This window comes from Acipenser ruthenus, chromosome 7 (genome assembly GCF_902713425.1).
Source record: "Acipenser ruthenus chromosome 7, fAciRut3.2 maternal haplotype, whole genome shotgun sequence".
Classification (NCBI taxonomy): Eukaryota; Metazoa; Chordata; class Actinopteri; order Acipenseriformes; family Acipenseridae; genus Acipenser; species Acipenser ruthenus.
The window spans coordinates 6,114,605-6,141,849 of NC_081195.1; the positions used below are offsets into that span (position 1 = coordinate 6,114,605).

Genomic DNA, 27,245 nt, shown 5'->3' on the forward strand with positions numbered 1-27,245 from the left:
GTTGTTGCCTACTGTGAAAATATATACTATAGTAAAATGAGATATAGTTTGCTTTCAGAATTTGTTAGTTATCTTATTGGATACTATGAGAAAAAAATAATAATACAAGGACCTGGATTTAATCAGATTAAGGCTGTTGTAAGATACTTTTTGAAGATACAAATGTTGCTTCTGAAAGGAATACAAAATGTTAATATTATAAAACTAATCGGAAACAACAATATTCTAATTGCTCATACCTGAAATAGTTGTTTTTTGCAAGGTTTATGATATCAATGTTGTGTGTTTTTTTTTCCTTTCATTGCAAATTGGGGCAAACTTTGCACAAAAAACAGGCCCATGTAGTTTTGAGAAATATATTTCTATTTGTAGAATAGGACTGGTTTATAATAGGAAGATAGCAGGGGTTTTTTCCCTGAATACACAGTTTCTTGGGGACTAAATCTGTTTTTGCATGAAAAAGCCTTAAATCCAGTTAATCATTTACTGACCCATAAGTGGTATTCGTGCATGACTGGGTTCAGCTTATTCGTATTATGACAAGCTTTACTTGGTTTGACATTTTGGTTTTAAAAAGAGGTCTTTGCACAGCTTGGGGTGTTAAACTGAAAAAGAAAATGCTGTTGAATATATAATGTAAGAAGGAACTTATGAAAAGGTTGTGTGGCAAATTGTTTGACTCCAGTACAGCATGGGTGAGCTGTCAACAAGGTTTGAACATTTTGTTCTGCAGTGTTTAGGTAAGCAGGTCAGTATTAAATACATTTAGATTTTAGAAAGCTTGTATCTGCACATCATGCGCAGAACAACAGAAGTACATAAAGTAAAGCACCGTGGAATCAGCTCAAGTCATATGTTTTGATCAGTGCTTCAGGGTAGAGTAGCTCCATATGACTAACTTTTCATTTTACTTGTTTTGTTTTTGTTTTTGTACATGCTATTATAATAGCTTTAAAATAATATTTGTACTGCACTAGCATTTTCTGTTCAAATGATGACAAAAAAAAAATCCCAAAGATGGCACGATTGTTTTAGAACTGCATATAGAAACTGCTGTAATACATGTTATGCTAAAATTGTATTTCTAATTACAGGGAGAGGTTCAGCTCAGATTTAAAGGTAAGTGACCAACTTGTGATGTAGCTTTTTGTGCCTGGAGAATTATTTACCAGTGAGTTCATGACCGGTCATGCAGCATTCTCACTGGCTGCAGCAGTGTCCAGTTCCATTGGGTATATAATATTCTACTGTTTTTTTTTTAGACAGTGGCAGGAGGGCACTTTTTAATCCAGTGTATGGCAATTTTTTTAAATTCTAAACCATATTTCTTGGATTACTGTATATAAACTGGCTGTGTGATTTTACAAACCACGGGGTAGCAGGGTTTATTTGAGGAATCTAGTTTTTCCACAAGTTCACGTTATTCCGTGGTCAGAAAATAATATAGTTTACTATACAGTGCTCCCTCGTAATTTCACGGTCCGATAATTCACAAATCTAGTTAGGCCATGTTGACAGTAAATTGTAAATGCACTATACTTTAATGCTTGTCTCTTATTCACTGTGTTCAATATTTCACTATTTCTTTGCGTAACAGCAAAGTGTTTGAGGAGGCACTGTAATACATCAGGATGACATCATAGATTTAAAAAAAACATGGTTGCAGTTTAATATTGAATATACTCACACTTTCTTGAATGATTGTTTAAGTATTTAGTCTGTCTATAAAAGTTCTTCAAGCACATGAACAGATGACGTACCCTCGTCACCCACAGTGCAAAAAACTGGCCTTAATCCATGGATAAAATGTGAGAGAGATTGTTGCTAAATCAACATTTCATTTTACATTACTTTTTAATCAGGTACAGCATAAGAAATTTGATCTGAAAACAAATGTAGATCAATTATTTAAATAATTCTTTACTGCTGTCAGTGTTACAGTATGTGTCATCTTCTAGTGTGTATACTTGTTTGGATATGTCTGGATTTGCCTAACGTAATCTAAAAGCGATAATCATTTCCCACACGCATTGGATGTGGTCAGTGGTGCATTTGTGTATGAATACGACACTTAAAAGTTATACAGACAACATGTTTACTGCAGCCTCTACTTGCTCAACCAAAAACAATTGCAAAAAGATTTCAGATCAGCTGTGCTTTGGTAACAAAATAAACCTTGTATTCAGAACAAATAAACAAAGTTCCTTAGTTTTTTTTTTTTTTTGCAAAAATATCCTAGGGCATTTTACAGAAGGCCAAAAATAGGCTCATCCAGTTGTACAAAACTGAAGGAACCATCTCTGTGTGCTCTGCCTCTGGTGCACTGTAACAGAGATCCCCTTTGTTCTTTGAAAGTGGATCACAGTTATATTCACGCTTGCCTAGAGAAGCTCCCATCAGTTACAATGTGTCCTTCGCAGGCTTCTGAACCAGGGCTGTAGTTTATAGATTTGTATTTACCAGCTAAACTGTAAAAGATTCCAGGGGGCAAAAACACATCCATTTAAAGTTCACTGCATCTAAAACTGCTTTATATCGAGCTACATGGTCTCTCATCAGAAAAGTATTGTTCTGATCTAAGCCTTCTCTGAAGATTTACAAAGGAAGAAAGGGAGGGATGGCTTCTGTTGTATGAGATCTTGAGGTACAGTAAACTAACAACACTCTGTCTGCAACTGGATCTTTTGGGAAAAGATCACAATTATTGCAGGTTAAACTTATTATGTTGTTAAGTGTACACATCATTGTTAACACTAAAATCTAAATATTGTTTTTTTAATAACAATTGGCTTGTCTATACATATTCTGCAATTATGTTCTTGAAATGTGTTTTAAAAATGTTAGCCAAGTACCTTGTATATAAATAAAACATAAGGCTAACATACTTTGTTTAGTTACTTTCACAGGGTTACATGCTGACACGCATTCAGGAGAAGCACATTAAGATTACTTGTTGTTTCAGGTGCAAGTTCTGCCGTACAGCAGACCACGACCAAAAAGCTGTACAGAAAGCAACGGCCTGGAAAGCCATCTGATGCAGATGGAACAGCCCCACAAACAATCAACATGGGCCCCTCCAGTCAACAAAACACCGCCACTGTCTGTCAGAACGGTGTCTCTACCGGAACTGTACAATGATGGCATTGTGTTGGCACCACAACAGCGGGATACCCTCGAATCTACTCCACATTACTTTCCACCTTCTAGAAGATGGTCGTTTATGTCTGCGAAATCTGCATGCAGCGAGGATACCTTTGGAGGGAGTGTCACACCTGTCTCTAAAGGCTGTCTGGAGAAGGCGCGTTTAAGGTGTACGGCAAGGAAGGAACGTGTCGTTTTCTGCACGATGGAGACTGTTAAAAGAGGATGGTTGCCAATGCTTAAGAAAGCAGCCACCTACGTTATTCACAGCGATAAGGAGCAGAAAGATACTGCTGCTGCCACAAGAGAGGTATGATACTGTATGAAGTAGTGGGAAAAGTAATGCACATATTTAAAAAAAAAAAAAAAAAAAAAAAGTGTTGTGGATTACAGCTCATGTGATTGAACTTTTTTTTGTCAGCAGTCATGCAATTACTGCATGCTAAGAGTTTACTTTTATAATAATTATTATTTTTTTAATGACCGAAAATTATAAGAAATTTGATAAGGTTTAGCCTGCAAAAAAGGCTGTTATGCTTACAGTATTCAATAGTAATTGTATATCGTTTAAAGATTTTAACTTTAAAGAATTGCAAAATGTGATATTAGCCATCACCATTGGATTTCAGTGATCAAACTCTTTATTTAACAAAATAAAAATGTTCAAGTGTATATGATTAACTAACACTCTCCTTCTGCTGTGTGTGCAAAACAAAGAATTGATTGCCTTCTTTGAAAAATTTTTTATTTGCAGTTTCAGTATTTTGCTTGAAACACCCACTTTGTAGACACCCGATTTAATATCACCCCACACCTAAGATGCTATCTTACATTATTTGACTGTAGGACTGAGTTTGTTTTCCCCACTGCTGCCAGTTGAAATTATTCCATGCGACTACATCACGTCATGTAAGCTTCAGGAAATCAGAAGAGCTGCCAGACAGAATTGTAACCATCTTAACAAGATGCTTCCTACCGCACTCCAGACTCCCTGCATGAAGTGCCAGGAAACAGAACACAATGCAGTGGCATCTAATGATGTTATAGAAGTCAACCTGCTCAGCACTCAAGGTCTCATGAGCTCCAAATATATTAAAGCTTAAAGGATGAGGTGGGGGTGGGGGATACGTTTAAAATATAGCATTTGCATTAGGGTTTGAAATCAATCAGTATTATTAATCAAATATGTGTGGGGCACTACTGGACAGAATGGTATTTCTAACATCCACTAGGGGCAGAGTGTTGCAGGAGGACAGGTTTATCAGGGTTACACTGTGGTGTACCAGATGTGCTGGGAGGTGGAACATGATCCTAAGAGCTATGTTGAGCACACAGGGGTGCTTTAAACTTCTGAGGTTCTTTTTTTTTTCAAAGGCAGCAGGATGCGATGACTGAAACAGAAAATTTAACATTTCAGTAATTATGCCTTTGTTATTTTAACGGAAGGTGAACTCATCTCCAATGCGAAACGACTTGGACCATAAGCATAACCCAAGAAACAAGGACAACATTTCTACAGGTAACTATGAGATTACAATGTATTTACTTACTTTCAATTGACTTCTCTTGTCCTTTACAAGTACGTGTTGGTGTTTGGAATTCAAGAAATGTTGCCACGTACAGTACAGTGCAACAGATAAATTATGCCCCTTTGTAAAGTCCTTTTAAACATAAATCCACATGTAATAACAAGCCACCAACAATTTTACAACACTGTGGAATCACTCTGGATAGCATGAACAGCATGTGTGGTCATCCCTGGGTTCCCCTTAAAAGCATGTGGTTCACGCAGTCAAGGTGGATTCACTGGTACTGTCAAATGCTCTAAAAAAAAGTAACTGTGGATTATCTCAGCGGATATAAATTGTCCAAATCAAACCTTTGAACAACTTGTTGGATAAGGCATTGGCATGCATTGGTTTTGGTGGCCAGTGACTGAAAACAAGTTGCTTGTTGTGCAGATATACCTAATACTGTACCAGACAATATGATTCCATTGCACTGATATCGTGCTGTTTGTTTGTTTATTTGTAGTAGTTTTCTGGATTATAACGCATCTGCTTTGATGCCGTTAGTGCCCTTGGCAGTGCGTTCAGTTCATGAGTCATGCACTGCTTGCTCAGTGAATTGCTTTATCGAATAGTTACAATAAACATGTGAACAAAATGGCTTCAGTATAAATAACGTTTTGTCCATTTGCTTGAGAGCTCATCAATGAAAGCAAAACTAAAATGCAGCTAAAACACAGCTGAGTTGTTTCTATAGGGCAGCAGTGTGGAGTAGTGGTTAGGGCTCTGGACTCTTGACCGGAGGGTCGTGGGTTCAATCCCAAGTGGGGGACACTGCTGTTGTACCCTTGAGCAAGGTACTTTACCTAGATTGATCCTGAAAAAACCCAACTGTATAAATGGGTAATTCTATGTAAAAATAATGTGATATCGTGTAACAATTGTAAGTTGCCCTGGATAAGGGCTTCTGCTAAAATAATAATAAAATGACCTAAATATTTCAGGCCCCACAGTCAAGTCTTGGTAGAGGGCTCTTTAGCTTTGGCACACTAGGGGTTCCCTTATTTACCATTTAGACTGTGGTAGGCATTGCATCACATTGCATTTTGTTAGAGAATCTAGAAATATTTATGTTTTAAACCTAAATACCACATGCAGTGTTACATAAATACCTTGTAAATAGATAAAGCTCAAGGCGACTCCTTGGTTTGCACATGGCACCATGACAAATACAATCTCGTCTTCGCTCCATTCCAAGACAGACGGTGTCCCTGGCAGTGAGCAAGCCCAGGGTTAAGCAATCAGAGGAATATTGTTTAGAACAATTTGGTTGTCAGTTGAAAAAGCTTGTTTGTGATTTCTCTTGCTTTTTAGATGGCAATTGCACTGAATTGTTTTAAAATCAGTAAAAAAAGCAATTGTTCAGAATAGCTAGAAAATGTAAGGTGACCATTGATGTTTGTGTTTCCGATCCTTCAGTACCTGTGTTTATTACAGGAATGCCCATACTTGTGTGTGTGTGTGTGTACATGCAACCCAGGCTTGTACCTGCACCCTTCCATTAAGCATCACATGCTTTTCCAGCAATAAAATGTTGGATCAGATGCTAAACATCAAACAGAACCTTTTTTGCTTATTGAGGTATTATATTAAACGGTAATAGAAACAGCAAAATAGGCAAATAAATAAAATCTGCTCAGAACAGAAGGGAAGTCAGCACCTGTCCAATAACATCACAGCCTCATTTGCTGTATGTGGTGAATTGGAGTAATCAGCTTCGGATCAAGTTTCCTTTTGTTTTGCTGGAAATATACTGATGTGAACTAGATTGTGCCTGAGCGCAATAATAATGTACATGGCAGGAAACTGAAGAGAAGTTCCTGTATACATAGTGTGACCAGAATGGCCTTATTCCCGGATCCTGCCCCTATAACAACGTGACCCAGAAACTGAAACTTGATTTTATAAGCGCTTTATGCGCACTTTTAATGGTACAAAGAAATCAAAAACAAAATAAACACCTAGCTCTTCTGAGCACTTACTACACATGTACAGGTCCCTGACTAACTCGCAGGACGGCTAAACCGTTTACCTGACATACAAGCAAAAAGATTCACACAGTGCCTTTTTACACACTATATGACACGCAATCAGGCCCTTCACACAGCAGCAGCCCTGAACAGACTGGCTGCTCTCCTTTTATACTTGGCAGCTGGCCTCAATTTGCAATAACGAGGCCAACTGCAAAAAACAATAAACCAATTAACACATTAATAATTAAACAATTAACATAAAATTAAACAATTTAGGCTGGCAGGGAGGCTTTTAACCCTGTCCCTGCCACAAAATACACATATTTACACTGCCCTGCCACAATAGTTACGGTTTTATTAAGAAAAGCAATATTTGAGCAATAAGCACATTGAATTTGAAGCTATTTGCTGTTTAAACCTCTTAGGGTCTATTCATTTTATCTAAAATCTGTTGACCTAAATGTATTAATTTATTTACTGCATTTATATAGTGCTTTTTATACAAAAGTATTGCAAAGCACTGTACAGTACATAGCAGAAAAAAAGAACAAACCACAATACATTTGTATAGCATGTCACACATACAACTGCCATAATCACACCATTTAAATAACATATTTAAATAACAGTATACAGATAATACAAAAGCAGCAATTTTAAAGTTACATTAAAACCTGATAAGATAAGAAAGCCATTTTATAAAAGGCCAAAACAGGGGTAATATGTTCACTTTTCCTGGTTTTAGTCAGAATTCTAGTGGCGGTATTCTGAACAAGCTGCAAGCGGGATACCACATGTGGGACACCAGAAAAAAAGTACATTACAATAATCGATTCTAGATGAAACAAAGGCATCAGATACAGAAATAATTGGTCTAAGTTTGGCTATATTTCTCAAATGGTAAAAATATACTTTAGTAACTAGCCTAAATATGAGTCTCAAATGATAGATCAGGATCAAAGATGAACTCCAAACTCTTAATTTCTAGTTTAAGTTTTGATGAGAGACTGCAAGGGTCGAGCGCATGTAATCCCATATTTCCTTTTAGTTGGTTCTGTGATCCCACTAGCATAACCTCTGTTTTATCTGAATTCAACATTAGAAAATTCTGTGACATCCAATGCTTGATGTCTGTAAAGCAAGTAGCTAATAACACCCAGGCAGAAGAAATTCATGGCTTTAGGGACAAATATAGCAGGATATCATCAGCATAGCAATGGAAGTTCACTTTGTGTCTGCGGATAATGTCACCCAATGGTAGCATATGTAATGAAAACAGCAAGGGACCTAGAATGGTGCCCTGTGGAACACCACAGACAACTTCCGATAGTGCCGATTTTACCTCCCCAATAGAGACTGAAACCTATCAGAAAGATAAGATTTGAACCAGGATAGGACAAAGCCAGACAGTCCCACTGTGCTTTCAAGACGATTTAGTAGGATGGAATGGTTTACAGTATCAAAGGCAGCACTTCGATCTAGAAGGATTAAAACTGATGGAAAGCCAGAGTCAGAGCTTATCAGCAGATCATTCACAACTCTGATAAGGGCTGTCTCGGTGCTATGTGCAGCACGAAAACTAGACTGAAATTTCTCGAATATACCATAAAGAGTTGGAAATTGTAATTGAATTGCAACAACTCTCTCTAGAACCTTATCTAAAAATGGTAGGTTGGAGATTGGCCTATAGTTATTGAGAACTTTAGGGTCCAAATTGTGTTTCTTAAGCATAGGCTTTACCACAGCTACCTTAAGTGCTGAGGGAACTATACTGGAAAAGTGAACCATTTATAATTTTTTAAAAAATGTGTGTATTAATAATACCAATAATATCTTTTAATAGTTTTGTAGGAATAGGATCAAGAGAGAATATAGTATCTCTCATATGTTGAACTAGCTCTGTCAGTTCCTGTAAGGTAATCAAAGGAAAAGCCCCCATAGTAGCCTTAATAGGTGTAGTTGGTAAAATTGTGCTGGAGTCCTCCTTAATAGATGGTGTCTGTGGAATCTCATTTCTGATGTACCACCATTGTTAAGAGCACTATGATCTTTTGTGGGTCAAGGTTATGATAGCTGCATATCTACTGGAACAGAGCATGTGCGTCTCTGTGGTGTAGTTTGTCTTTAAAAGCATGCAAGATGTGTTAATTAAAATCAATTTACAGTAAAACTATTGGTGACTTATTGTCATTAAGATCATTTAATTCTGATTAGCAAACAGAGACAATGGGAGTTTCCCCTCATTATTATTATTATTATTTGTTTATTTAGCAGACGCCTTTATCCAAGGCGACTTACAGAGACTAGGGTGTGTGAACTGTGCATCAGCTGCAGAGTCACTTACAATTACGTCTCACCCGAAAGACGGAGCACAAGGAGGTTAAGTCACACAATGAGTCAGTGGCTGAGGTGGGATTCGAACCCGGAACTTCCTGCTTACAAGCCCTTTTCTTTAACCACTGGACCACACAGCCTCCTATTATCCTCCTATTATCCAGCAAACATCGTCCTGCATGGGGGTGGGATTGGGGGTGGGAGGGGGGGCAGGGGGAGGGCAGTTCACTCTCCCTGCCTGTCCCATCATGGAAAAGTTGCCCAGTGCCAAGATGAATGACCTAAGCCTAATTCGGATTTGATGTTGAGTGAAAATTTGATTAAAAATATAACACTCACCAAGTAATATGTTGCAGATGACAGGCAAACTGATTTTCATTTTAAAGACCCCAATTGAAGTGTTATGTAAAATGAAACACTGCTGAGTGAAGAAAGACGTTATTAGTGCCTCCGTACCAGGGTTGCTAACAGTGCCCTGTAGCAGATGGCTGTTGATATTGGCAGCAGGAATTAAATCATGTTTAATGTTTTCTGCTGCTGAAGGCAATTAGAACTCTTTAGTATATAAAATGGTAATTAGATAAGAATAAGCGGGTCCTGTTTAGGGAGAGAATTATTGTGGAGCTAAAACTTTGGCACTGGTCTGTATTAGCTGTTAGAACATATTTCTGTTGAATACATGTAGTCGGATCTGTGGCAGTGGGGCTACAATCCAAGAATTTGTGCACCTTTTGAAAAAAGTCTTTGCCAAATCGTTTCTTTTTAGTATTTCTAACATTACTGAGTGTTTAATAGTTATGGAGTTATGATCATCTTATAAGTATACCCTTATAAAAGTTTACCACAGTATTCGTGCAGTTTTGCCATGCTTTTCCCATGGCTATACTGTGCATTTGTCATTGTTTACCCTGGTGTGTCATGTTTATTAATATGCTTTACCATACCTTGCTTTTCTTTACAATGCGTTCCTATGCTTCACCCTGCTTTCACTATGCTTTATTACACTTTGCTATACTTTTACTATGGTAAACTTTTCTAAGAGTACATCCTTACACAGACCTAACAAGTTAAAGCTGAAGAAGCTGGTTGGAGGTGAAGAGCTGTTGCTGAAAATGAAGAAGAGAAAAAGGAGTTGTCACAAATAAAAGATTCATGTCGTTATTGTTAGGGGATTCTGCCACGTGAATTGCCCATCTCTTCAAGAAAGAAAGCCTGCAGCCAGGGAGGATTTTAATTTGCACGCAGTCAAACTCGGTGCATTTGTGACATCAGTTATTTACCCACCAATCCCATCCCAATAAAGCACAGGCCTTATCTGCATGATAACCTCCATTCATCCGGGTGCTATTCAAAGACAACAAGGTGAGAATGAGTTAGGGTTGGGAGACAGTGCTGCTTGAAAGGAGTGCCAATGCCAGAGAGGTGAGAAGAGCATTCATTATGCATTCATTATGCATTCATTATGCATTCATTATGCATGCTGTTGTGTTGAGAGAACAGCTGCTCCGGTTACAGGGCGGCCTACTTAGTGTTGTCTATAATGTGTGGTAGGTGAACAGCAGACATTAGTGGCTGGTATTTTCCATTGCTTTCTAAATGAGAGATCATGCCCAATTAATTTTTCTGGGTACCGACAAAAGCCTTACAAGGGTGACTCTGAGGCAGAGCTTCCAAAGTGTTTTGTCACAGAAGTTTTTTTCACTGTACAGCATTCAGTCTTTATTAACAGGTGCTTGTACCCTGGTAAGACTTTTTTTTTTTTTCTTTTCAAGCAAGTGTATTTTCAAGTAGTTTCATTTAATGCATTGTCAAGCAAAAGTAAAACATGGCGTGTATTTGGTTTATTTATGTAAATGCAATAAAGCAACACATGTATGTGATGTATTGATGTGCAGTAATTAAATGAACTGCAGGCTGCAATTCAAGGCTGATACAAATGGCCAAATTAGATAAATGAGGGTTTCATTGTTACAATGTGAAGTGTCTACTTTAAAAAAAACAAACAAACAAAAAAAACACTTTTAAAACATTCCTCATTAAAAATGTTTATTTATTTATTTATTTATTTATTTTTAACACACATATTCTGTTTGAACTAGTTAAAATAATTTATTTTAATAAATGTTATTTTATTATTTTACTATATGTCGGGTTCCAGTTTAATAAATAGGGTCAGTAAAACAAAAGAAAATCCTAATTTCATTCTAGGATTCTAGGACATGGATGTTCCATGTTGCCCTTTAAGTATTTACTATGTATCAAATAATCTGTCACATTCTGGTAGCAGATGTGCAGTTTCCTAGGTAACGGAAGTACATCGTGACATTAGAAAAAGTTATTTTTTGCCTTCAAGGCAGTGATGTAATGGGATCCCTATACCAAAGGAACTAAGACAAAAGCATGGTTTTATTAGAAAATTCTAATTGAGGTAGGCCTAGATGGATTGATACTGAGTTGTATTAATAATGAATTGGTCTTCACATTAAACTGTACCTACATATTGTAACCTTATCTGCCAATATTTTTCACAAGGTTTTAACACATTAGCATAAATTGAATGTAGATAATGTTCTCATTATAGTATCAAGAATCATTAATTAGTAGTACAGAAACAGCATTTGTCTCATCAATATAATAGCAGGGTCTTTGATGCATACATTATCTATAATTGCAAAAAATAATAATGAGGTATAGAGGAGATAAAACAGCTCCGGAACCCCTTAATGCTTGTCTTCCAAGCATTTTATTTTAAAGTAAGTATTCCTAATATCTTTCATGTGAATCAGAAGTAAAGTTCTCCACAGCCGTTCTTTCAGGCTCCTATTTTTGGTGCAAGTGGTTTGAGTTTTGTATGTTGGGGGAGAGAGGAATAGTGGCTCACATTCTCGTTGCATAGCAACAGCCCTCTCTTCAGAGAGTTGTTTATAATGACAATCCCCCTGGAAACGATTTTCATTTAAAGCGAGAAACTTCTAATTGGCTGAACTTTGGGTAACCTGGACTGTTTCTAAGTTCATACATGTTTATTTTGTACTTCTTTAGTTTTTTGTTCCTTTTTCTTTTTTAACTTCAAAGAAAATGTAAAAATATATTCATATTGACAACAGCGTATGGCACTTTCACTAGGATTAAATTATACTTATGGCTGCTGCTAGTAGCTTTCAAAAGTACCAAATACAGTATCAAAAGCTATGACATTGCGTATTATATAATGATAACACTGCATAAAATCTCATTATCACAGTTCTTTGTTTTGATGGTACTTAAAAAAATAAAATAGAAAAGCAACATATTTAACAATGTAAACCTGGAGGAACTACATTTACAATTTTTCTTAAAACATGTTTTTCCACAGCTTGGCCATTCTTTCTGCTATCTATGTCTATTAATTGAATGTAACTAATATCTTTGAAGTCTTTGTGCATTCTTTCTCATTTGATCTGATTATACTAGAATTTGCATCACTGTCTAATATCCAGCTGTATATCTGTTATTATACAACAGTAACTGTATGTGTTTTGTTCGTTTTCTAAATTATAGATGCAAGTGAAAGAAACCAGTGTAATTCCTGTATATCTTCAACAGGGCTGAGATCTCAGGGATTTCTTTTTAAAGGTACCACAGACATTCGCAAGGTACATTTTTCCCTTTCATTTTACATTTGGTGTCCGTGTAAAAGCCAATGCAAAATCATATACTATGCAGAAAAAACATCTGATTCTGTGCTAGCATCTTACCTGAGTTCCCTCTGCCTTTGTTCACAAAACAGCTATCCAAGTAGAATTCAGTTATTTGGTTGGACAGCAGTCTCTGGCAGTAAATGTTCATTGCGTGTGGCTAATGCATTCTGGATGAAAAACAGTAATTCATTCTATAAAGAGCTTTGTTAATAATAAAAAAGGCTAGTCAGCTGCATTTGAACCACCCTCCAGAGAAGTTTAAAGTGAAGAACGCATTTTGGAAATACAAAGTTGAACTAAACTATTTTAAGGGGCAGTGGAGAGGGTACTAAAGATAATTAACAGTATTAAAAAAAAAAAAAAAACTTAAACAGTGGTTACAGTAGTATACTTTTAAGAAATGATAGGGTACAATTGAGGAAATAATTAAGTAACATCAAATTCATGGTATCAGATTAAGGCAAACTGTTGCCCTTGAACGTTTAACTGATCTGGACTCAATTACAACTGATGCACAGGAAACCAACTATTTTGCTTTAAAAAATTCAATCAAATACAAATAACCAAATGTACTGTTTCTTATTTACTGTATTTGTACAACACAGCAAAAGCCAATAATCATTATGTGACTCATAAATACAAGTCCCTATGTAACTTTATAAACTTTGATTAATTGTGTAACTGGTTGTTACTCCCCCATGTCTTCAGTCCAGCAACCTTTGGCACTTTGCTTTATCTGTCATCAGAATTTATCAGGGACACAGTACTGTGTAAATTCTATTTTGGCTTCATAAACAACTGGGAGGGGGGACTGGTTAATTTGTATGGGATTATTTCTCAATTCTAGAACCATGACCGGATTGGTTACACTTAATATAACTGTACAAGACATACTATCCTACTAGGAAGGGATACATAAATAATAAGGTTGTTTTTATTTTTTATTTTGTTTTTTCCTTGCAGGCCTTCAACAAAGAGAAAGTTGGTTTGCTGGAAAACAGCCTGTCTGCTCCCATAGGGGGTTACTTGCAAGACCTCCAGGGAAACAGAACAGCCTTGTCATCATTTCAGCCTGATTTGATTCACTCTGATAATCCGCACAGGGAGGAATGTGCGGCACTCTGCATGAGTCCATCAATTCCGGCAGAACAGCCAAGGACAATAGGAATTCTGAGGACCTCCAGAGAAAATGTGTGTCGGACAAACTCGGCTCACATGGAGAGTAAAGCTGACCTGCCTAAAATGAGACCAGGATTCTCATCCATCACAATAGCGGTTCGGAAAGTGGCAACACCTGCCAGTGCCCCACCAGAAACAACTCCCTACTCCTGCCTAAAACACACAGAGGGAACTTTGCCTTTAAATGCTGTTGATTCTGTTGTCACTGTGGACCGGCCTTCGAGTGAAAGGCACTGTAAACCTGTCCTGAGAAACAGAAAAGCCACGATAATAAAGGTGACACAGTACAGGCATAGGTACAGTTACACCGAGGGTGAGAGTGGTAGAAAAGCTAGGATGCCCGAGCACAGACACAGTTACGCTGAAGGTGAAAACAAAGAGAACGCATATTCTCATTTGTGTGAGGAAGGGGACAGAAGAGGCTCCTCTGCCTCCTTGTCACAGGGTTTGGTTCGATCGTCCACCCACTATAAGGTGCCACCTGAGTCAGCAAATTCTGTCTTGCACCTGGACAAGTCCCTTTCCATTTCCATCCACAAGCCTGAAAGCACAGTCCCACAAGTTCACAGATCAGCCCTCTCTTTGTTTCTGAACAGCAGTTCTCCCAAAGAAACACTAGATTTCGGAAGTGGCAAGACTAATGAAAAGTATTTACCAGGTCCTAAACCCACTGGGAACAACAGCAGAGTATCTGATAATACAGAAATTAACCAGGAGACTTCCACAGTCCCACCATTAAATCAAAATGGGTTAACTCCTCAGAAACATTCATGTGTTGACGGCATCTGGGGCATTCAGTCTCAATCAAGTGCACAATCAAATACTGTTGTCTTGACAAAAGGGGCCCTTTGTGTATCAGCACCACAAATAGACAAACAAGAACACCATTTTAACTATGAGACCAGCAAGCATTGGAACAATTTCAGGATCCTGCATCTCGATGATGCCCAAGGTATGTAAGGTATCTAAATTACTTTAATGAAAAACATTTCATCACTGTATCCCAAAGATACTCATGCTCAGTTTGTTGTTTACTTTTGTCTTTGTCATTACAGGCCCCCAGACTTCCAGTTATCCAAACAGGAAACAGACTGCTGATCAGGGTGTAGCCAGCTTTGCTTCCCTTCCGGAACAAGATGCACTCAAGAGAGGTTCCCCTCCAACCGGTGACTCTTTATTGAAGGGAAATTACTGCAGTGCAGTTACAGTGACAGCGCAAGCAAAACTCCAAACACAGCTCGTGTACCAGATACCAGACAGTCCAGAGGCTGTTTTGCCAAGGGATTCTAAGGCGTTTTCAAAAATTACTCTGGATACTTTTGGTAATCTTGTTTTTTCTTTTTAAATCTCTCCTTTTTCTTTTGTATGTTCAAATAAAGTCTTAAAATCCAGTTGTTTCAAAGGTAATGTTGGAAATACTCATACTAGAATATTATGGAAATTAGGAAGGAGATACGAGACATCATCATTATAATACTGCAGCTTGAATGAGACTTCAGAAAGTTTAAGAAAACTTTTGCCTCAGTTTGTGATGTTTATTTTTAAAAAAGGGCTTCTCTAGTTAAGATGGTAATCTTTTCCCTTCTCTCCCCTTTAATAGATGACATGAAAAGCTTGGGCAAAGTGTCAGACTGTGAGAAAGAAGACATCAGACAGCAGTCCACCCCCAGCATGATAAAAGAACATACAGCTGACTCCCCAACCAGGAACCCATGGAAACCAAATCAGTGTGTTCAGTCAGAGACCCACACTGACCTTGAGGACGGCTCTCAGACAACACTGACTCTAAGAGTAAGAGGCACGAAAGTTCACCTGTGAACAATGACTAGGGCAGTGGAAGGGGGTTTGATGATAAGTACAGCGTCAAACTATTATCTGGACATTTATTGGACATCAGTTCTTAGCATAATTGAAAGCTTAGAATTAATGTATATGATATGTAGTCCAATATGTCTGCAGACATTTTTTTTGTTTGCAGATCAGCTCTCTATTACACCACCTTACTGTTCCTCTGGTGTAAATGGTTAAGTAGATCATATACTGAATATATGTGTTCTGATGTGAGTACAATGAGATATTGCACAGCATCAGAGGTTAACGTTTACAGTAGGATCCCACCTATGTCCTGTGACTTCATATACTGTACACCCACTGTAAGAACAGATTTGCAGATTACCATATTATTTACCCATTATTAGACTATGTTTACTGTGCTTTACCATGTTGTTTTTTTGTTTTTTTTTTTTACCACATAACCTGTTTGATTTACTAAACTTCGCAATAGTTTTACCACGGTACAATGCTGATAAGGTCACAGCAGCAGTTAATGTTTTGGTGGAGGGGAAGTACAGATAGACAGACAGGTGCCTCAGCTGTAATAGTAACGCCTGGTGTTAAATGAATTGATGTCCTTTTCAGGAAGCCCTGGAACTCCTTCGGCCTGACTTCATAACCCGTTCCAGGGAGCGCGTGCAGCAGCTTGAACTGCGAGCACTCCAGAGGAGAGCCGAGCAGAGCGAGCGTGTGAGCCCACCCCCAGGAATACCCTCCAGCACCGCCAACAGAAAGAGGCAGTGCACCAGACCACACCCTCTCAGTGGTATATACTATCAAACATTACCTTTATTTAAACAAAACCCTGTCCCAATGCGAGAAACTGAATATACATGCAGCAAGTAGGTTGCAGTTCTATCAATTCAATGATATTTATTAGAACCACATTTTCTTTAGTCCATAGAGCAACGCTCTCCCTATTCATATTTCTGTATCTTTCTAATAGAAAGCCACGTAGCACATGTTAGCACTGCTTCGTTGAAACTGTCTTGCTGAGACTCAATTTCCCAGATGTGCTTCAAAAATATAAACATGTACTGTAAAAACATACAGCTATTCTGTATTTATTTGTGTTTCTGAATATGAAATTGAGTTGTGCTGGAGTGCTGGAGCCCATTATTCCTTTAATGTAAATTGAATTTTCTAAAATGGCGACATCATGCATAGTAAATTACTAGCAGCACATTTCTCCCATCCAGGCCTTCTTGTTTTACAAGAAAAACTGACTGAAATTCTAAATCATTTATATGTAAATACCCACATGTGTGCGGTTTTCATTCACATGATCCTCTTCAATAGAACATTTGGTTTATTAAGGCATAATGAAATTCATAAAAGCAAGTTGTTGCATTCCAGTATAATTATCTACCAGGGTGCCTCTTTTGTAATTACAAGCATACTTGCTTGCCATGTAGCTACCCAACTACCCTTTACTCAGATTCACAATGTGTGGTAGTACAGCATTGCATTTTAAAAGGTTAATTAGACCAAAATACTGTAGGGTACTGATCCCTGGTGTTCAAATTGCTTCATTTTTAATCCTGCAACATCAAGCAAATGCCCTTTAAAAAAGTGGCAGTGGTATTAAAATAATAGCGATGTTGAAAAATACGTTTTCTAAGTATGTACAAGAGGCACAGTTTTAAAATTCATTTTTATTTGAATGGATCTCGTTAGGGTGTTTGAAACAGCCATATAGCGACAGTGTCTAGATGCTAAATTTAACGTACACTGGAGTGATAATGGGCGGTCTATTTAGAACCTGATTGGTTGAGACAGTTGATAAGATGTAGGCCTGTATCTCTGTTAGATTTGTGCTGGTCGAGGAGAAAAGGGTTCTGCACAGAGAGTAAAAACATCTTGGCCATGAACTACACAAGGGAAAAGAAGTTTCTGTTTTTATGTCACAATGTTGTTCCCACAGTTTTCTTATATTCCAATATCTCATTTTATCATCTTGATTTCTCGCTGCCTCAAAGTTACATATTGTAGCGATCTCAGCTAACACAAGCAGGCGCATCACACAGGGCGAGGCAACCCACACATAGGCGGAGGGCGGGTGTGAACCCGGGACCTCTCGCACTAAAGTATAGCACTGTACCGCTGTACAAAAGAGCCGGCTCCCTTGCAAGGAGTGTATATCGGGCTTATGTCTTTGTGTGTGATTACGTCACCTACCAGCCCTGCTGCTGCCTTCCCCCGTGCACGCTACACTATATTTCATTTCTTAGCTGTTTAATAAAATGTGTGTATTGTATGATTCTGTAATGTTTATGATTTGTTCCTGCATAGATAATTATTCCCCATGCAAACCATTCAAAATAAATGTTTCTGAACAGACTGGTCAAGGCAGATTGTGGGGAAGTAAATCAGTGTTGCTCAGGCACAGGTATTAAAGCTAATGACAAGTAGTAGGATTGCTTTAAGAAACTAGCAAGTGCACTTTTAAAGTTACCTTTATTAAACACAGTAGATGTTGCATCTCTGTGTCTTCAAACCCTTTCTGTTTAGAAGCCTGCAACCTTGACATTCCTAAATAGAAAAAAAAACAATAAAACCTAAACCAATTAGTTTCTTAATTGGACAGCTGGTCCAAGTGTGTTGGTATTTACCAGTGATAAATGCTATGTGTCTGTCGATAAGGACGAACTTAGCTTTAACATCAAGAAAGTGACTGGAACAATTAAATAGCACTACAATTGATCTGCACTCCCACACATTACTGTCCCTGTTGTTTTCAGATAACCTTTTCAAGCCAAAGGAGAGAACCATTTCAGGAAAGGAGATGCAACTGAGATCTAAACGGTAAAAAACAGCTTTGTTGAATATTTGCTTTAGTAGTGCAGTTTATTTTTATTATATTAGATATGCTTACTGGATTTGTGTTTGTATTTGGTCTTTTACTGTATAATGCAATTAGAATTATAAGTGCACAGTATGTAATCTTATAATCAAAATTACTTCATTATCTATAACTTCAAAATACTTGTTACTGTTTTTGACACAGTTGTGACACTGCCTTTAGTTAGAAGGACCACTGTTCTTTATTTGAACATTGGTCAATTTGTCATTGAATCAATTGTCATATTTCCATCAGCACCATGAACTCAGTTTCATCTGGTTCCAATACCAAACTGGGGCTGCAGCTGGTTCCATCTGCAGTCTACAATCCAATCTGCAAATGGACAGTAGACAAAAGCCTGCAATCCTAACTGGATGCGCCCTATAACCTGGAGGTCGCCGGTTCGAGTCCAGGCTATTCCACTGCAGATCATGAATGAGAGCTCCCAAGGGGCAGCTCCCAAGGGGCAGCGCACAATTGGCCGGGTGGGGAGGGCTTAGGTCAGCCAGGGTGTCCTCGGCTTACCGCACACCAGCGACCCCTGTGGACTGGCTGGGTGCCTGCGTGATTGCCTGTAAGCTGCCCAGAGCTGCATTGTTCTCCGACGCTGTATCTCTGAGGTGGCTGCATGGTGGGCCTGCAGAGTAAAAAGAAGCGGTCGGCTGACGGCACACGCTTTGGACAGCATGTGTTCGTCTTTGCCGCTCCCGAGTCAGTGCGGGGGTGGTAGCGGTGAGCTGAGCCTAAAAATAATTGGCTATTTCAAATTTGGAGAAAAATGGTGTACAAATCAATTGGCAACTACTAAATTTATTAAAAAAAAAAAAAAGAAAGTCAAGTCACTTTTATTCATGTCTTTTAGAAGATCTTTTTTTTTTTTTTTAATGAACCGTAAATCGGATGCAGTTTAGTATTAATACAACCTTTATAGATCATTTCTAATGATGGTTTGAGGTTCATGCTGTAAAACACACTCACACCTTAGAGGATTTACAAATGCTTTGTGTGTTAAAAGTTGTGTGCATTTCAGTAGCATACATATAATCCAAGCAACAAGGCCTTTTGTTTCTGTTATAAGACAATTGTAAACCAATTCCATTTTCAACAGTGATAAAGAAGTCTTTATTTCAGCTGTGAAGCATCCCTTTGTACTTCCCCATTCATGGTCAGAGCAGGCAATTGACAATGGGCTCTGCTGGTCCCTCCTGCACAAAATTGAAATGGTGTTTTCTGTTGATTTCAAATATTGACAGGATTTACAAACAGCTGCCCGAAGTGAAAAGGAGAAAGGAAGAAGAAAAGAAAAAAGTGGTATCGCAAACAAACAGGCTGCGGGCTGAGCTTTTTAAAAAGGTACGACTTTGTACTACAGCTGATATCAAGCAACACTCTCCACCCATGGGACTGGGGTGTGCTAGCATGCAGGAGTGCTGCTGTAGCTCAATGCATCTGTTGAACCCTCTCGTAATGCCATGTTAGAACTGATTGCTGTAGTACAGCAAGTGTGCAAAACTGGACTGTGAAGGCGAGGAAGTCAGCTTTTTCAGTGATCAGACACTGCTACCTACCTGAAGGGGGTGCTATACCAGTGTTTGTTTGAGTAGAAGAGGGGCAAGTGAAGTGTTTGCTTCTCACCAGCAGAGGTCACTGTTTGTCAGCGGTTGTGCTAGTTGGCAGTTGAAGAGGGAAAGGAAATGAAAGCAGTGACAAGGATAGGAATCTTTTGTTTTCGTTTTCTTTTTTACGTTCATGGTTATGTTTCCTCCAAAAGACATCCGTCTAAGGTCTGACATAAAAAAAAATAGCTGACATTTTCATTGCTGACAGCAAGCTCGGTGCTGTTAAAGTGTCACCCTTTGTTTAGTTGCCATACCTGATTGGCAAGCACTTTGTCACGCTGCTGAGGTAGTGTGTCCTTGCCATTCAGGCAAGTGAAGTTCAAAGTCAAATATGATGGCTCATCTGCAGACTTCATTTTCATCTTGTATTGGTCGTGGCAGCAATGGACACAGGATCATTCAAGCGTGTAAAGAAAAAGTAAATGCAAACTGACCTTGGATAATTAGAGCCTTTGTGAGAGCTGCCATTGTCTTGTTACTTACATAGGTGGTCTGGAGGTTAACAGTCTGTCTCTCCAGTCACTGCCAGTTTTTTTTTTTTTAAATCAGATTGCTTTCTGATCTCTGATTACAGAGTAGCATTTATAGATGAAGTCGAGGAAATACTGTGAACCCTAATGCCAATCCTGAACAGCGGATGTCATTGCTGTCCTTCGTTATTTATAAATATATATATATATTTATTTATAAATGTTATACATGGAAGCAATAGTAACTTAAAACATCATCTAACAACACTGCCAGTATCCTGTGCCACCTTTAAGGAACTTTGTTTAAACATGTGATGGCACTAGGTAAGTGTAGTTAACACATTTGTAACAAGAGCCTGAATTACATCAAAGTTTATGGCAGACACCATAGCTTTACTTTTCATTGGCCGTGGCGCTGCCATAATTTTGATTTAATCCAAACCAAACACATCTTAAGGAATAATAATGTATATAATGTAATGAAAATAATTTTTTCTTTCTTTCTTTTAATTTATTTTTTAGAAATTACTGGACCAAATACTACAGAGAAGCATTGATTGATGAAGATGGATCCTCTCTTAAAGGACATCTGCTGTGTGCCACTGCTTTTAGCCAAGCCCTGTCATGTACTTTTGTTCCTGTCTGCTTTATTCTAAGCTGTTTCATATATTTGTGTAATGGTCACAAGGTGTTCTATCTTTACTTCAGAAAGTACCAAATGGGACATTTGATACACCCATTGCTTTCAATACTATGCACTGTAAATAATAGTTGTAAGAGCTGATTCTGGACTATACATAAATAAACTCTAACACATTTTCTTTCTAGTTCAACCCGGTTAGCAGTTAATCAAAGAAGATATCTTTAGAGCATAACCCATGAATGTTCACAGAGTGCTGATCGCATGAATTAAGGAAGGTCAAACTGACTATCCTCATGAAAGAAATAAGCACAGCGCTCCCAAGTATGTTATATAACAAGGTATGGAAAAGAAAGTATGCTTAAACCTAAATTAAACAGCTTAAGGGAATTGCTTTACTTTATTATCAAGCATGGCATCTGCTTAGCAATGCAGTTTAAATTGGATTTTGGATTTTAATGCATGCAAGGTTCCAAATTGAAACATACATTTCAAAGCTGTTATATTTTAAACTGCTGTTAAATCATTCACTAAACAAAGCTGCTTCAATAAACTCCATGTTATTGTAAAACATGAGGTTGTGCTTTATATACCATACATCTGATACTGTTTAATGTGCACTGTGTATTGTAATGTCCTGTATATGTAATCTACCAGTCCATACACTGAGAAACAGTACAAGTTTTGTCCTTTGGTTTACATGAATCAGGAAAGGTTTTTATTATGTAAGGCAATTGAAGTCATCACAGTTTAACTGTACTGCTTGACTGTTAAGGAGTTTGCTATTTTGACACCTTCACTTCCTAACAGGACTTTTACAATTCTTGGTGACATGTACAACACTTGCACTTCTAGCTTTAATGGGTAGAAAAACATCTTCAATGATTGTTCAATGGAAAACTAAGATGAGATTTTTTCAGATTTATATAAAGACACACATTGGAAGTTATACTCTTTTCCTGTAGTATCTTGAAATGATTGCATAGCTTGGTGTAACAATATATAAAAGAGCTACTGACAAGAATGGAAGGACCTTGTTTTCTGTGAAATAGATATTGAGCGCTCAGAAATGTATAGAACGTTCATTCTTCATGTAAACTACTTGCTTTTTTAATATCGCATTTCCTTAGTGCGATGTAATTTCAAGGACAGTGGTTTCTACATAAACTGTGCTTTGTGAGTGCTGTAAACACACGCCAGTGAACAGTGTTTTTATAAATCAATATCCAGGAATCCTTAGGGGAGAAAAATAACTCTCAGAGTCCGACCTAACAAAGTTAAAGCTTGGGAACTAAATGTATTATAAAATGTAATAAGCCACTAAAGCACTCTTGCCAAAAATTATTAGTAGATGATTATTTTACTGCTGGAGTAACTGGGGCTTGACTTTCAAACATATGGGCATAAGCAAGTCACTGAGGTGCAAGTGTATGTGTGCACTGAACTGTAAGAGAATCCATCTCTACTGTGAGGTTGTATGATTTTGGACATTTCCTAAATTCAAACTCGTACATGACTTCTTGTGGCAATTTTTTTTTTTAATTATAGTCTAAGGCATATTTTTTTTCAATGCAGTTTAGTATTTCAAACTGTGTTGCTGTTCAATAGAGGCTACTGCATCAGATAGTGTGCAATAATCATTCTTTGTACTACAAAGATAACAGTAAACCCTGTGGAATTTAGTTAAATCTTCCTAATGGAAAGGGGGGATCTTCAAATGAAAGGAACTGACAGACTGACAGAGTGGTCATAACAGGGAGCTGTTCTTTATAATGAGCTGGTCTGAAGGAAGCGTGGGTGAAACAAAAACCTGTTCTGTTTGTGGTACCCCAAGTCAAAATTAAGACCACTGACCTATTTCAATCTGCATCATGAAACCAGTCTGTAAAACGCATCTTGTAAAAATCTCATCTGGTTCCAATATCAAACTGAGGCTGCCGTCGGTTCCACCTGCAGTTTAAAATCCAATCTGCGTTGTAGTCAGCAACTTCCAATATTTCCCTGACAGCATGATCTATTCACAGCTCTTATGTACTCCCCTCACGTTTGCTTAAGGTTTAAAACCCGCCTCTCGCATCCTTCAGTCATTTGGAGAGATACAGTTCTGCCAGCCAGCAATCCTAACTGGGTCTGACAGAGTCCCAATTGGAATTGATTTGATCTCGATCTGCTGCTGATGGAAACAAACAAGTCTGACATCAAATCACTTTCAAGTCAGTCCCAGTGGCAGATTGAAATGTGGCATCAGTAGTGATCTGAGCAGAACCATTTCCACATCTTATACTTTCTCTGATCCCCAGGCTCTAAACAGCTTGCACTGAAAATTCTTAAGTCTACATTATTAAGAGAACAATCTGGTGTTTGCCTCTTCGAATTAATAGATATGTGTTTATGTTTGGGCTTTGCACAGGAATTTGGGAATTTGAGAGGGAATTCCTGGCTGATGGGAACTCCAGAGGACATCAACAATGTTAAAGTAAAGCAATTGGGAAAAGCCTCCTTTACAGTCAGTCCTAGGCACCAATACAGTATCTCACTAATTATGTCTTGCAGAGAAATTGCAGGGCACATCAGTTTCTGCCTCTTAAAACCTTTGACAAATCCAACAAATCTGGGGACTGCTCAGATCCATTAAAAAAAAGAAAAGAAAAGAAATGTCATTTTGTACATGGATTAATGGGCAGGTCCATCAGTCCCAACTTTAAATAGGCCAAAACAAGTGTTTTCTTTATAAGAATATGTGCTTATATGGCTAAATTAATTTTCACATCAGAAGGGTTATGTAGCCTACCTGGATAAAAAAATAAAAAATAACTACAACATATAATGCAATTTATAGCATAATACTGAATAGTGTTGTAAGTGTAAAACCTTGTGCTGGATAAATATGCATGAAATGCAATGTCTCATCTAACACAGATGGTGTCCCTGCTCTGTCCAGCATATATTAATGGACTAAGAAAAATGTGAGCGGCTGATGAAGCAATAGCAGTAAAAGTAGACAGTATTTGATTGGATCGGTGTATACTATGGTGCTCCCCTCCCCAGCTCTACTGCGCTCGAAGCCATTGTCTGACCTTTATAATTAGAACCTAAGGAACTTTCTGCACAAAGAACCCAACAAATAACAAAATGTTAACACTACCAATTAGAGCACTGATGTGGAGTACTTGTTGTACTGAGAAATGTCAGATCTTTGTTCTTCACTGTTACTAACAAACGCTAATGGTTGGTGTGTTATTTTTAAGACGTTCCATCCATACCTAATTTGTCCATTCGCCTCATATCTCTTTAAAGGAAATTTAAAAAAAAAAAAAAAAAAAAAAAAAAAAAAAGAAAAGAAAAATGTTTGTTGAAAATGAGCTTCAATTGACTTTGATTTTTATTTTATTTTATTTTATTCAGGCTTTATATGTTTTGAGGTCAGTAATTACGATTCCTCTATTTTTCAGTTAAACTCCCATTTTTATGAGAAAGTCCATTACAGCATTATGCTATCGTTTAAAATAATGCAGTTTACAGCAACCACACTGTAGAAAGTACTAAATTTTGCTTGCAACTACATTATTCTATATGGATTCCCCTGCTGGTGCTTGCAACAGTAGGAGGTTGTAAGGAAACAGAGAAAAAACGAAATAACATAAGAGATGGCTTTTTTCTTCTAAATTGTATTTTTTTGTAATACTGGTAAAAAGCATAACGATGACATTTTCCATATGGAATAGCGATAATAATAATAATAATAATAATAATAATAAGAAGAAGAAGAAGAAGAAGAAGAAGAAGAAGAAGAAGAAGAAGAAGAAGAAGAAGAAGAAGAAGAAGAAGAATAACACCGTGTAACAATTTTTTTTTTTTTTTTTTTTTGTTCCTGGGTAGTAAGTGTTATTTCCTAATTGCTTATGCCTCAAAAGTATAGAAAATGGCTATTATTCCCCACAAACTTTGCTTTTGTGACCAGGACAGTGATATTTTGAAATTTACCTATTTTCCAGAACATTCCAGATAGATTCAGTGCTGAGTAAACTTGGAGTAACTTCTAGAACTTTCTAGAACTTTTCAGTAATATAAATAGTAGTATAAATACAGGGGCCTTAAGCCCACCAGTTCAGTTTAGTTCCAGCGGCCTAAGTGGATCAAGCATCAAGGCATCAAGGTCATAGGAGACTTCAAAATGGTGGCATTCCTGATGGGTCTCCAAGGCGGTTTTACCAAGTTTCCCTGCTATCTTTGCCTTTGGGACAGCAGGGACACCAAGGCGCACTACCACAGGTGGGACTGACCACAGGTGGGACTGGCCACAGCGGACCAAGTTCTCTGTGGGGAGGAACAACGTCAAGTGGGAGCCACTGGTGGACCCCCGGAAGGTGCTGATGCCACCACTGCACATCAAATTGGGCCTTATGAAACAATTTGTCAGAGCTCTAGATAAGGAGTCGGCAGCCTTCAAGTGCCTTCAAGACTTCTTCCCTAAGCTGTCTGAGGCAAAGGTCAAAGCAGGTGTCTTCGTCGGACCACAGATAAAGAAGATTCTGGAGTGCAATGAATTCCCCAAGAAGCTCACTAGTAAGGAGAAAGCGGCTTGGAACAGCTTTGTCGCAGTGGTTCGGGGCTTCCTGGGCAATCACAAGGCCGAAAACTATGTGGAGCTGGTTGAGACTCTGGTGAAGAACTACGGCACAATGGGCTGTAGGATGTCCCTCAAAGTCCATATCCTTGATGCTCATCTTGATAAATTCAAGGAGAACATGGGAGCGTACTCGGAGGAGCAAGGCGAGCGCTTCCACCAGGATATACTGGACTTTGAACGCCGCTACCAAGGACAGTATAACGAGAACATGATGGGAGACTACATTTGGGGGCTGATTCGTGAAAGTGATTTACAGTATAATCGTAAATCTCGAAAAACTACTCGCTTCTAAATCTTTTGTAGTCATTTTTGTATTACATGTTAATTTGGATTCATATGTTGTTTTTTTCTGACTTTATGTGAACGAAAAGACACAAATTCGCCCGTTTTCTCATTGGAAATAGGTAAATTTCAAAATATCACTGTCCTGGTCACAAAAGCAAAGTTTGTGGGGAATAATAGACATTTTCTATACTTTTGAGGCATAAGCAATTAGGAAATAACACTTATTACCCAGGAACAAAAATTGTGTTACATAGTGTAATAATAATAATAATAATAATACTTTTTTTAAAATGTGTCGTTTTAACATATATTTACCTTCCCAACTGTATTCAACCGATATGAAGATTGTTATGATACATTTAATATTATAAGATGTTAGTTAAAAAAAAAAAAAATTATAGTAATGAATGCTGACATATACAACACAAGATTAGGAGACGGCCGGCAAGCTTTAAGACCGCGCGGAATACCAACGTTCCATTGAGGACTTAAAAACCGCTAGCAGCTTCTAAGGCTGCTATCTCGGTGTTTCGTTCTTACCAACAATTTTCGTGTCTTTTCTATATATTATAAACTTGGTCCAGCAACTCTTCTATTCCCACCTTCAGATCATCATTGGCTGCAAACTTTATGACACGAGAAGTATCCTACAGCAAGCCCCGATCAGTCCCAAGGCAGAACTGTATTTTTTTCTTTTTGGAGTTGATCATATTGCAGGAAATCACTCACATCCTGAATACCAGCTTCCTAACTGTATATTATGGTCCTGCTCTCCTGATTCCAGCTGATGAAAGTTGTCTCCCAGTCCGGGCAAGATGACAAGCCGGCGGTGGAAAGAAAACTTTCTACTTTTTATTACACAGCAGTTTTTATTAACATTAACATTAACCAGCTATTGTGACACCGTTGCTGCATCACCAAAAGGAACTCAAGGTAAGGGGTGTTCGTTAGTGAAAAATACACTTTAATGGATAAAGGTGCAATGGTTTATTGATATAATATATTGTATTTATTAAGTGGTTTCTCTTTGAAAAGTTGTATTGAATGTTTA

The 27,245-nt window shown here is 37.9% G+C and overlaps 2 protein-coding genes across 5 annotated transcripts in view; both read left to right on the top strand.

Annotated features, from left to right (window-relative positions):
- Positions 1–547: 547 nt before the first annotated feature.
- Positions 548–22,205, top strand: LOC117415082 ((E2-independent) E3 ubiquitin-conjugating enzyme FATS-like). Of its 3 annotated transcripts, XM_059026211.1 has the most exons (12): positions 548–740; positions 1,095–1,119; positions 2,963–3,451; positions 4,588–4,660; positions 12,557–12,651; positions 13,660–14,827; positions 14,931–15,197; positions 15,476–15,666; positions 16,294–16,474; positions 18,450–18,513; positions 19,804–19,903; positions 21,162–22,205. In XM_059026211.1, exons 3-12 carry the CDS (start codon positions 3,035–3,037, stop codon positions 21,198–21,200), a joined length of 2,595 nt encoding a protein of 864 aa, XP_058882194.1. In that variant the 5' UTR covers positions 548–740; positions 1,095–1,119; positions 2,963–3,034; the 3' UTR covers positions 21,201–22,205. The 3 variants fall into 3 exon arrangements, with proteins under 3 accessions (XP_058882194.1, XP_058882193.1, XP_058882195.1); XM_059026210.1 differs by lacking the exons at positions 548–740; positions 1,095–1,119 and adding an exon at positions 2,290–2,644; XM_059026212.1 differs by lacking the exons at positions 548–740; positions 1,095–1,119 and adding an exon at positions 2,290–2,644 and having other exon boundaries at positions 12,602–12,651.
- A 4,490-nt stretch (positions 22,206–26,695) lies between these two features.
- LOC117414663 (disintegrin and metalloproteinase domain-containing protein 12-like) overlaps positions 26,696–27,245 on the top strand; it is an 81,339-nt gene continuing 80,789 nt past the window's right edge. For both annotated transcript variants that reach the window (XM_034024427.3, XM_034024426.3), the window contains exon 1: positions 26,696–27,127. In XM_034024427.3, the coding sequence (XP_033880318.2) occupies positions 27,010–27,127 (118 nt within the window). In that variant the 5' untranslated portion in view covers positions 26,696–27,009. The remainder of the gene's footprint in view (positions 27,128–27,245) is intronic.

Excerpts from the sequence above, each read along its gene's own strand:
- LOC117415082 (XM_059026211.1), top strand. The coding sequence starts at position 3,035 with ATGCAGATGGAACAGCCCCACAAACAATCAACATGGGCCCCTCCAGTC. Across the intron at positions 15,667-16,293 it reads AGACAACACTGACTCTAAGA|GAAGCCCTGGAACTCCTTCG; the intron begins GTAAGAGGCACG and ends TGTCCTTTTCAG. Across the intron at positions 16,475-18,449 it reads CAGACCACACCCTCTCAGTG|ATAACCTTTTCAAGCCAAAG; the intron begins GTATATACTATC and ends TGTTGTTTTCAG.